The sequence below is a fragment of the Sminthopsis crassicaudata genome, chromosome 4 (genome assembly GCF_048593235.1).
Source record: "Sminthopsis crassicaudata isolate SCR6 chromosome 4, ASM4859323v1, whole genome shotgun sequence".
NCBI lineage: Eukaryota > Metazoa > Chordata > Mammalia > Dasyuromorphia > Dasyuridae > Sminthopsis > Sminthopsis crassicaudata.
Window position 1 is genome coordinate 233,433,526 of NC_133620.1, and position 12,073 is coordinate 233,445,598.

General features: G+C 37.8%; 1 protein-coding gene across 2 annotated transcripts in view; it reads left to right on the forward strand.

Annotated features, from left to right (window-relative positions):
• The first annotated feature begins 2,500 nt into the window (after nt 1-2,500).
• HMGN3 (high mobility group nucleosomal binding domain 3) overlaps nt 2,501-12,073 on the forward strand; it is a 67,924-nt gene continuing 58,351 nt past the window's right edge. For both annotated transcript variants that reach the window (XM_074310457.1, XM_074310458.1), the window contains exon 1: nt 2,501-2,757. In XM_074310457.1, coding sequence (XP_074166558.1) covers nt 2,743-2,757 — 15 coding nt within the window. In that variant the 5' untranslated portion in view covers nt 2,501-2,742. The remainder of the gene's footprint in view (nt 2,758-12,073) is intronic.

The following is a 12,073-nucleotide window of genomic DNA, read 5'->3' on the forward strand; positions in this document are numbered from 1 at the left end:
GTCCTATAACTTTTTTCATTAAAACTTTTTAATTTCAAAACATATGCATGGATAATTTTCAACATTCACCCTTGCAAAATCTTATGTTATGAATTTTTCCCTTTTCCTTCCACCACTTCCCCTAAGTAATCCAACGGCAAGTAATACAATATATGTTAAACATGCTGAAATTTTTCTACACATAATTCCACAATTATTGTGCTGCACAAGAAGAATCAGATCAAAAAGGAAAAATAATGAGAAAGAAAACAAAATGCAAGCAAACAACAACAACAAAAAAAGAGTGAAAATATTATGTTGTTATCCACACTCAGTTCCCACAGTGTCCTATAACTTTTTAAAAGAAATCCTGCTAAAACTTTTTGGAGAGACTGTAAACACGGCCACACCTGAACTTCAAGGAACTTTACCTGGGGAGAAGGGGGGTGTCAAGTGGCAGTGGCACAAGGGCAGGGAGGTGCTATAAAGAGCCAAATACAAGGAGTCAAAAAAAGTCATGCTTCCTCAGGACTTAATCTAGATCTTGAGTCCTTTAGTGGGAGAGGGAACCCCTTATAATTTGAGTCAATGTGTCTTGTTTACACATATGAGTTTAGTGTTTGTGCTTAGGTATCCCCTAACAGAACTTCATTCTATTTTTACTAAATCCTTAAATTGTAAACCCTCCATGACAAATTTAATTTTTTTATAAGGAAAGAAAATTCCACTTTCTGAAAAGAAAGAAATCTTCCTCAGTCCTCTTAAATCTTATTGTTTTCCCTCTGTGGGTTATCTCTAATGTAACTTGGGTATATCTTGTTGCTTCCATTAATTATTCTGTAAGCCCCTTAAGACCAAGATCTTTTTAAAAATTTTCTTTGGATTTCTAGTATTTAGTTTAGTGCCTAGCACAAAGTTGGTACTTAATGTTTTCCGACTTGAAATTTCTATTGTTATGAGCCTTTGTTGCCTCACTGAAAATTTTGTGTTGGCACTGACAATGTCCCCTTGACCAGACTTAAATGTGATTTAGCCTTTGCATATATTACTCTTTCTGCTTAGGTGGAATGCAAAGTATTGTGTTTAATTATGGGTACCAATGGTTATAAATAAGTTAACAAGCATTTATATGCCAGTCATGACCTACCACATTTTAGTAAAGACATTGATCAGCTAGAGAATGGGGGAACACCTAAAGAGAAACTCGGAAGACGTCTCTTGGATTATAAAATGTCCCTTGATGTCCTTTCCAATTCAGATTCTGTAACACTACAGTCATTGATTGATAATTTACTAAGAATTCATGTGTGCCTAAGTTTGATCTTTAAAAGGAGGCTTTTAATTACAGAGAATGGAAAGTTGGGAACATTGAGGAATTTCCCACTTTTTCAAAAAGTTAATATTGTCAATGTCCTTCACTCTTCTAAGCCAGCTCCCACCCCCAACCTGTTCCTTATTCTGCTTCTAAGTATGGATCTCTTTTATTCTCACGTGGGATCCTAAAGCTGGAAGGGACCTGAGAGATTATTATCTAGTCATTCCCTTCAGGGGATAGACAATTGTGAAGATACAGCCTGGCTCTATGGTAAAATGGAAAGAGATTTGGATTCGGAGTCAGAGGAAATGCGAATACATCTCAGTTCTTTACACTTAGTTAAGTTACTTAATTACTGCAAAGTCCCATTTTAAAGAAGGCCCTGGTGTTATTCACTATGTCGGAGAAGCACCGCACTACTTCTCAGCCATCTTTGGGCATTGCCGAATCACGACAATGAAGTTGTGTCTATTTCTCTGCCCTCCTCCCACTCCCAATTCTCTTCCTAACTGACAGTAACCAAATTAATACCACCCAATATAACCTCCCTGGCCACCCATCCTCTTGGACATGTAGCTTTCACCAATTATAATGGAAAGTTTAAGAGAGCAGAGCGTTTACTTATATTTGCATCCCCAGCGTTTAGCACAGTGCTCGGCACATAATAAACTCTTTAATTATTTTGTTTGTTTGTTTCGTTTATTTGCAAATTAAGGAGATCAGTTTCTAAACTCTCTCTCAGGCCCCCTTCCAGAGCACTTTTCCAGGAGACTTCTTCAAGGTCACAGACCTTGTCGGTAGCAGAGTGAAAATTGGAACGAAGGTTTCCATCACACATCTTGCAAAGATCTTGCAAAGTAGCAGGATCTTAATAATTGTTTCCGAATTGCCCACAGGGGATGCGGGTTGTAAAGACTTGTTGCCTGCCCCATAGATGTTTACATTCTAAAATCTGCTCCACACTCGCTCTCTACTCCTCCCCATCATGGCCACAGTCTCTTCAGGCAGTTGAAACCCAGGGAAGCTGGCATCCGCATAGTGAAACTCCACGCTCCGTACGGGGCTACAAGTTGAACCGGGCATGCTCTGTAGCCAGGGCAGGCGTTGGGTAGCAAGTAGACCGCCCCAGCCTTAGCCTAGAGAGTACAACAGCTCGGAGCTCTCCGCGGAGGTGGGCGTTCCCCGTCCTGGAATTTAGAACGCGGCAGTAGCCAATGGGAGCGAGTGGCTGGCGGGCTTGTAGCGTTATTGGAGGTGTTGCGAGTGTGAGGGTGTGCTAGTGACTGGGTGGGAGCTGCGGTCGGTCGGTCGGTGTGGGTCACCCGAGAGTCCCCGTTGCTGCTTGCCGCCGCCTGTGAGTGCCCTACTCTCGTGCAGCCTACGCCGCCGCAGCAGCAGCACTTCCAGCTCCATTGCTTTACTTTTTTGCAGCCCATATAGGGGACATTATGCCGAAGAGAAAGGTAAGCCTTGTAGCCCCGAGATGATTTCCAAAGGCTCTTTTTTAGAGCTTGGCGATGGGCTCCCGAATTCCGGCGCTGAAATAAATGGTTGTGTGTCTACACATTACTCTGTCGCCAATGCGCTTGACTACAACAGCTCGGGATTGTGGGGTCCACGTTTGTGCCTCCGCCTGTTGCAGATCTCCATCCTTCTGCTCTCTCCTCCCTCTTTCTCCTCAGTCTCTTCTCCTCCCATCTTCTCGGCGGGATCGACACTTTCTCTGCACGGTGGGGGAGGAGATGTTTTTTTTTTGTTTTTGTTTTTTTTTGTTTTTTCCTACCCAGACAACCCTAAACTATGGGGAGATCTCTTACCATCTTCTCCCCGCTTCCCAACTCTCCTCCTTTGCAAACTACCAGCTTGTGGTTGGTATGGATGGGGTGGGGGAAGGCGGAGAGAAGGCTGAGAAACAAATGCAAACAAAAAAAGCAAGACCCAGATGTGGGGGGCGGGAGGGAGGGGAGGATTAAGTCCCTCCAGATGTGCGGTCCCTTCCTCCCTGCGCCCCCAGCCGCCCGCTCTGTGTGCAAGGTTGGCTCCCAGGTTCGAGCAGGGGAAAAGCCATGTTTAAAAATCAGCTGCGCCCTCCTCTACCTTCTCCTCCTCCTCCTCCTTTTTCTCCTCCTCCTCCTTCTCCTTTTTCTCCTCCTCCTCCTCCTCCTCGTCTCTTGTGTGACAGACCCGTATGTACCCACTTTGGTGCGTGTCAGGCTGGGCCCGAGCCCTTGGGGAGAAGCTTTGCCAAGGCTCGCTGCAGAAGAGGCAGAGTTAACATGGAAGGCTGGACCGTGCTGTTCTTGCAATCCAGCATCTGAGGCTGGAGCCGAGACTTAGAGTAGGGAAAGGACGGTGCCTGCAAGCTCTCTTTCCCGCCCTCAATTTCGCGCTCTCCCTCTCACGTTGAAATCGAAGCTTTTTTTCTTTCCCTCCCCCTTCCCACTTGGTTCATCAATTCTTCTCTCCCCTGCTGAGGTACTTTGCTCTCCGGCTCCCTTTTCGCCCTCCCTTCCTCTCTCCCTTCCAGACACCACCATACTTTACTTTTCTCTGTTAAGCATTTCCCCCTGTGGGGCCCAGGCTGCTGCTGCAGTCCCATGTGAGGGCAGGGATGCTGCCTTGGGAAACGTGTGTGCAAGTGTGAGAGAGACAGCTGGATCAGAACAGTGCCACTGCTTGTCACACCACGGGCAAATTTGGATCTAAAACTGGAAACAAAGTTAACAATTAGAGCCTGCTTTTTTTTAACTGAATAATTTTTGTGTCCATATACGTGTCTATATTATAAATACACAATTATTCCTGAACTTTCTTTGTATATGCATGTGTGTATATGTGTGTGTGCACAATGAAATCTCAAGTCCATCCCTAACACATTTTTTGTCGATTCTGGGTAAGTCATTTAACCTCTTCTTGTAGGTAGCTCTTAAGAAGAATATAAGTTGTAGGAAAGATGCTGATCTGAACTGACAGAGAGTTTCATCTAGCAGTTTCCAAATAGAATTAAATCACAAATTTAATCCATATCTATCTGTCTGTCTGTCTATCTATCTATCTCATATCCATCCCTGATAGATTTTTTTGGTTGATAATGAATGTCAGTTAACCTTTTATTGTCCCAAGCAGTATAAGTTGTAGGGAAGGTGTTGTTCTGAATTGACAGAGTTTCTTCATCTGGCAGTTTCTAAATAGAATTAAATCACAAATTCAGTTCATATCTATCTATCTATCCATCCAAATCCATCCCTGATATATTTTTTGTTAATTAATGATAAGTCAGTTAAACTCTTCTTGTTCTAGGTAACTCTTAAGAACACAAGTTGTAGGGAAGGTGCTGATCTGAACTGGCAGAGGAAATTTCTTCATCTGGAAGTTTCCAAATAAAATTAAATCACAAAATCAGTCAGTCTCTGTCTGTCTGTCTGTCTCTCTCTCTCTCTCTCTCTCTCTCTCTCTCTCTCTCTCTCTCTCTCTCTCTTTCTGTCTCTGTCTCTCTCATCTATTTTGTTTATAAGTTTTAAGTCTATGAACTGAGAGGTATTGGAATTCATTATCAAATTAGGATCAAATTTTGATCAGAAAGGGACCTGTTGCCTTAGAAATGTCAGACTGGCCTATGTAATCCACAGTTGGGCTCCCAAATGAGGCTGGTATCAGATTAAAATACAATTGGTAAATATTTGACAAAACAAATAAAAATACAATAAAACATAGATAATGTTAATAAGTGGTTTTTTCTAACCCTTGCAGGAAATAATATGTACAGTTTGGTGGATCAATTTCTTTTTGAATTTGACAAAACCTTTAATAGATAAGAAAATTGAGGCCCAGGGAATTTGAACAAATTGTCCAAGCAGTCATAGGCAAAGCTGAGATTTGAACCCAGTTCATCAGATTACAGCATTTATTCCATTTCACCAGAGTCTTCTCAAATATATAATATTTTTAAATAATATAAAATTTCAAAATAAAAATAGAAAATTTCACTCATCAAAAAGTTTCAGTGGCTCTCTGCCTCTTAAAAAAAACCAAAAAAAAAACCTGCTCTGTTTTGCATTTAGAGTTCTCCTCAGTTTTGCTGCAGGCTTCCTTTCTAGGCTTGTCACACAGTTAGATTCTCTTAGATATTCCCTCCTCCAACCAACTGGCATTTTCCTCAACCATGACATTCTATCTCTGTAAAGCCACCTGGCCAACAAGGATTTATTGAGGCCTTCCAGATATGGGGTCAAGGAATGTACATTCTAATGTGGGAAACAACATTTTAACAGAGAAAAAAAATAGAGTAGATAACATATTGTGGTAGATTTCAGAGGGAAAAGCACAAGTGATTCAGTGGAATTGGTAAAGGTCTCCTGCATTAATAATTGAGGTGAATCTGGAAGGAATTTATCCAGGGAGCCTAAATGGTGGAGATAGAGCATTTTAAGTCTGAAGGACAAAAATATGAGGATTAGAGATAAATTTTGTTATATGAGGAACTTTACTGTTTATAGAATATGTACAAAGGAGTAAAGTGACTGGAAAGGTGAGAAGGAGTTTTAACTGCCAGAAAGGTGATTTTTATATTTGTTCCTGGAGTCACTGGAGTTCATTCAATCATCTCCTTTCTATAGCTTCTCCCCTCCCCACTCCCTTGCCAGCATGCACTCCCTCCTTCCTCCCCTCTACAACATAGAACTCCCAACTTACTTCAGAACTAAGCTCAAAGCACTATTTTAATCTACACTGTTTCATGATTATTCTGTTGGAGCAAGAACTTTCAGCCTCAATTCCAATAGACTGGTGATGGAGAGCCATCTGCATCCAGAAAGAGGACTGAATGGGGATCACAACATGGTATTTTCACTTTTTTTGCTTTTTTGGTGATTGCTTTTTTTTTTTCTTTCTCATTTTTTCCCCTTTTTGATCTGATTTTTTTCTTGTACAGCATGATGAATGTGGAAATATGTTTAGAAGAATTGTACATGTTTAACCTATATTGGATTAATTGCTGGCTAGGGCAAGAGGGTAGGAGGAAAGGGGGGAGAAAAATTTGGAACACAATGTTTTTTAACAATGAATGTTGAAAACTATCTTTGCATATATTTTGAAAAAAAATAAAAAAGTTATTAAAAATTAAAAATTTTAGAAAAAAGAACTTTTGGTATCACCTACTACTGAGGTATTTCCCTTAAGACTTAGAAAATCTACCTTACTGCTTTTCATTACCGTAAGCTTCTTTATTTATGTGCCCACTGTATGCTGAGCAATTTGCTAAACTCTGAGGCAGAAAAGACAAAAGTGAATATATAGTCCCTTCACAGAAGGAATTTAACATTTTAATAGAGGAGTATGAATAACAAGAGAAATTGAAAAGAGCAAAATTACTGTTGAATTTATCTGGATAGGCTGGTAGAGTTTCAATGGGAAAAAAAAAAAGGGATGCTGAGAGGCAAAGGGTAGTGTTTTCCAAGTAAAGAAGGGTAATATTTTCCAAGCATGAAGGATGACTTTTTTGAATGGATAGAGGAAGGAGGTGCAATATAGGGTTAAAAGAATGACATTAGAAAAAATTGACGGGGGTCCCAGCATTTCTGATGAGGAAATATTAAATAAAGCTAGAAAGGTAGGTGGGAAACAGATTGAGGTAGGCCTAAGATACCAAATTATGAAGTTTGTTTTCTAGGGCATAGGCCCTAGTGAACCAACTTTTGAATGAGTTAGTTATGTGCTAATTTAAGAATATTTACTTTGGCATCTTTGTGGAAGATGGAATAAGAGACACCATGTTTAACTTGCATAGCATAAGGGGAAAAGATTTGGGTTCCGTGATATAAATACTTACCAGACATGTGATCCTGGGCATATCATTTGGCTCCTCTCTCAGCTGCAGAAAGGTAGGGATGGGGTTGGGGGAGTAGTTTGGATGGGCTTTAAAGTCCCTTTCAATTGCAAATCTATGATCCTAAGTAATGGTGCTGTGTGAGTAAACAAAGTAGGATAAATGTATTGTGTAGATAGAATCAATAAAACTTGGAACTAGTTGGAAATGGAAGGGGGAAAGAGAGAGAGAGGGAAGGGGTAGGGAGAGAAGGAGAGAAAGAGGGAGGAAGGGAAAGAAGCAGAGCAGAGAGAGGGAGGGAGGAAAGGGGAGAGAGAGTGTGTGTGTGTCAAAGATGATTCTAAGATTACCAACCTGGAAGATGAGAGAGTGATGATTCCTCCAATAGAAGAGCACAGGCCTAAGGGATGTCAATTCCAAGTTTCATTTGATTATGCTTAGTTTTGAATTGACTATAACATATCCAGGAAGAAATGTCCAGCAGTGATAATACATGATTAGAGTTTGAGAATAAGGTCAGGTTTTATTACTTAGATTTGATCCCATGGGATCTAAAGATGTTCCCAGAAAATTTTTGTTTAGGAATAAGAGATAAGAGAATACAGAACAGAGTTCTGGGGAAGACCTGTCCTAAGAGTCAGAACAAGAACCGTGATAATTTACAGATGTAAAGTCAGATGGGTCAAAGGAAAAGCAGAAAGGGAATGGTGTTGAAGAAGAAGCAAGATAAAGCATCCAGAAGGAGAGGGTGGTGGGGAGGGTCAGAAGTTTCAAAAGTTGCCAAAAGAGCTCAAAGAGGACTAAAAGGATGTCTGACTTAGCAGCTAAGCTATTGTTGTTAGCTTCAGCTTGAACATTTTCAGTTGATTTGGGGAGCTGTTAAGCGAGATTGCAAGGGAGTGAGGAGTAGGGGTGATAGAGAAGAGAAAACAAATACAAGTATTGCTGTCTAAGAGAAGAGGGATATAGCATGATAATTTGAGGGGATGGTGGAATCAAAGAGTTTTTCTATGTTGTTGTTTTTTTAACAGATGGAACAGATCTGAGCATGTTTGTATTGTAGACATTTGATTAGAAGAATTCAAAGATTAGAATGCCAGCTCCCAGAGGAGATGAGCTCAAGATAGTAAGGCTGGCAATAATGAGAGAAATTCTTTTCCTTCCAGACAGTAAAGTAGCAATAGATGGGTGGTGCTAAGTAGAGGAATTATGATATATGGAGTGGGAAAAAGCTCAGACAGTGACCTCCATTTTCTCAGTAAAATAGAAGCCAAGAACAGCTACTGGGAAGAGGGAGTAAAAGAAGCAATAAGGGAAAGTTTGTCCAGGAGGAAATGAATTGATGGAAGATTAACTTTTGCCACAAATCATTTAGTGACCATTTATTTGCAATTAGATTATATGATCATAAAGAGCTGAAGTCAAACATGTAGTCCAACTTTCATTTTTTCCAGATGATGAACCTGAGACCCAGGGAGATTAGTCAAAGGTAGAAATTGAACCCAGGTTCTTAGATTTGGTTTTTTTGGTGGACCTAATTAACATGATGATAGACATCTAGAGCAATTTTTTGATAGTATGTTGAGGAAGGACAGACTGTGGATTCTTAATATTTAGGGCTACAAGATACCATAGAGATTACTTTGTTATAGGATCAGAGAGTAGTTATCTGAATCAAGTTCCTGCTGCCCTTCTTTTAATTTTAAATCAACAAAATTTTATGAAATACCAGAAGCTTGTTCTAGCTATTTGGGGAAAGTATGATGCCTACTTTGCTCCCCCCCCCCCTTTTAATTTTAAATCAACAGCATTTCATGAAATACTAGAAGCTTATGTTAGGTATTTGGGGGAGATTTGGGGGAGATGTGAAGTCTACTTAAGATGCATTAAACATCCAATCTTCGATTCTCTCATTTTATAAATAAGGAAACAGGGTCCTAGATTAAGTGACTTGCCCAAAGTAATATATGACAAAACTTACATTTGATTCCACATTCAGCTTTATTTTCTAGCTAATGAAACTGGGGCCCATATTAATCAAGTAACTTACTCAAATTTAAAAAGATAGTAAATAAGTAGCTAAACCAAGATTTTTTGACTGACTGAAGGACTCTTGGCTCTACAATTTAATCTTTCAGAAAAACAAGAAGTGGCACTAGGATACTAAATTCTACAAGCACTTATCAAATGTGATTCATGTGTCCATCCCGCAGGGCATCATGGAGAGAAAAGAAATAGAGAGGTCCCTAGTTTCAATCATTCAGGATTTAAGGCTAATAGTTAGCAGTATGGGAGTATGTATGGTTGAATTCAAATGGGTGTCATATTTTAAATATTTATGATAGAATAGGAAAAGAAGATGAGACTTAAGCCAATAGATGAAGGTTGGGTAGGATCTGAGTAAACCAAGAGAAACAAGAGCATTTTTCTTTGGTATGGCACTTAAAAAATATCTTTTCTTGAAAAAGGTGGATGGATCAAAGTATATGTGGTTTTAAATCTTGGCTCTGTTTTCTACTATCTATGTGGTTATAAAATAAGTCAGGAAATCTTCCTATGCCTTAGTTGCTTCAGACTTTTAAATGAAAAGTTTTATTTATTTTTGATAGATTTTTATTGATATGTTTGTTTTTATATTGCCTAATTTTCCTCTGTATCCTTTCTTTCTCATTTCCTAGAAAGCCGTCCTTGATAACAAAGAATATCATTTTTATTTTGTTAATATTTTAAACTTGATAAATAGCCCACAGATATGAGTGTTTCCCATATATAAAGAATAGAGAGAATTGCTTGTGAAACTATGGATATCTATTATATATAACTTATTTTTTAAAAGATTATTAATCATTTGTTAGTTTAAAAGTTGCCTTGCTTATATGTGACTCCCTCTGAACTTCTTTTATTTCATGTGCATTTTAAAAATACTTCAATGACTCTTTTCTTTTGTCATCACTGCCCCTTGTCCCCAAAATGTCCCAAATTCCTGTCCCTCAATCTCAAAAAAACAAATAAAAAAAAACAAAACAAAACTTTCCTTATAACAACCAGCATAGTCAAGCAAAAGAAGAAAATAATATCCACACATAGATATGTCTCTCAGTATATTTCCAGTTTATCTCCTTGAAGAAAAGGGATATTTGTTTGATCATTAGTCTTCTCTAATGATAGTCATTTCATTGATCATAGTTCCTTTCTTTCAAAGTTCCTTGTCTTTAAAATTTTTATGATCATTGAATAAATTGTCCTCACTCTTCACCAATTCATATAAGTCCTTAGCTTTCTCTGAATTTGTTCCTTTTATCATTTCTTACAACAAAATAATGCATTATATTCATATGTCATAATTTGTTCATCTGTTTCCCCAGTTGATGGACATTTCCTTAATTTCTAGTGGTTTGTTACAAGTACTGCTATACGTCATGGATCTTGTTTGTTTGATCTTGTTGGGATATGTGACTAGTGTTGGTATTGATAGTGAGTTTAGTGATTTTGCAGAATACAATTATAAATTACTTTTAGAATAGTTGTACCATTTCACAAAATAGTTCATTAGTGTACTTGCACTTATGACATTCCTCTCTTCAACAAATGTTCATATTTTTATCATTTATCTACTGGGGAATAGTCTTATTCTTATATATTTGAATTAATAACCTATACATCTTAGATATCAGACCTTTATAAAAGAAACTTGTTGCAAAGATTTTTTTCCATTTAACTTCCAAGTTTAATTTCATTGATTTTGTTTGTGCAGAAAGTTTTCAATTTTATGAAATCAAAATTATCCATTTTATTTCCTAGGATCTTCTCTTTGCCTTATTTTCTCAAAATTTCTTGACCAATTCATAGTTATAAAAGAGATCTCCTTCTCTGTTCCTTTTTTATGATATAACTTTATAATCTAGGTCATGTCATTTTGGAACATGTAGTATTTGGTATAAAATTTTGGCCTAATTCTAATTTGCCATTCTGCTTTTCTGTTTTCCTGATTGTTGCTGTTGAGTTGTGACCCCATTTAGGATTTTCTTGGCAAAAAATGCTAGAGTGGTTTGCCATTTTCTTCTCTAGCTCATTTTACAGATAAGAAAACTGAGGCAAATGAATTAAATGACATTTCCAGTATCTCATACAACTAGTGTCTGAGCACAAACTCAGGAAGATAAATTTTCCTTCCTCCAGGTATGGCAGGTATGCTGCCCCATTTTTTGTCAAATAGTGAGTCCTTATCCCAAGATCTATTATCTTTGGGTTTGTTGAACATTATACTATTACATTTGTTAATTTCTGCAATTCCCCTTTTTTTTTTTTTTTTTTTTTTTTGATGATTTCTGCTTTACAGTATAGTTTGATTTCTGGTGCTACTAAGCCCTCTTCCTTCCATATTTTTCCATTATTTCTCAATACTTTTGACCTGTGCCTCAATATTAATTTTGTTGATTTTTTTTAGCCTTCTAAAATAATCCTTTGGCAGCTTGATTGTCACAGCACTGAATAAATGAATTAACTTAGGTAGTTTCATCATGATTATATTGTCCTGGCTCAACCATGAGTGATTAATATATCTATGATTATTCATGTCTGCATTTGTTTCTGTAGAGAGTGTTATATATTCGGAGTTTTTGTTTGTTTCTTGCTAAGTGGACTCCTAAGTATTTGATACATTCTCTGTTTATTTTGAATAGCTTTGTGTTGGGTTTTGTTGGTAATATATAGAAGAGTCAATGATTTAACATATAGAAGTCAGTGACTTATCTAAGTTTATTTTCTATTCTGCTACTTTACTGAAGTTATTTATTTCAATTAAGTTTTAGCTAAGTTTCCAGTAGCCTATCATATCTTCTACAAAAAGAAATCATTTTATTTCTGTTTTGCCTATGCATATTCTTTTAATTTCTTTATCATTGTCATACTGCTGTAGCTGATATTTCTGTCACTACATCAAATGAAAATGTTGA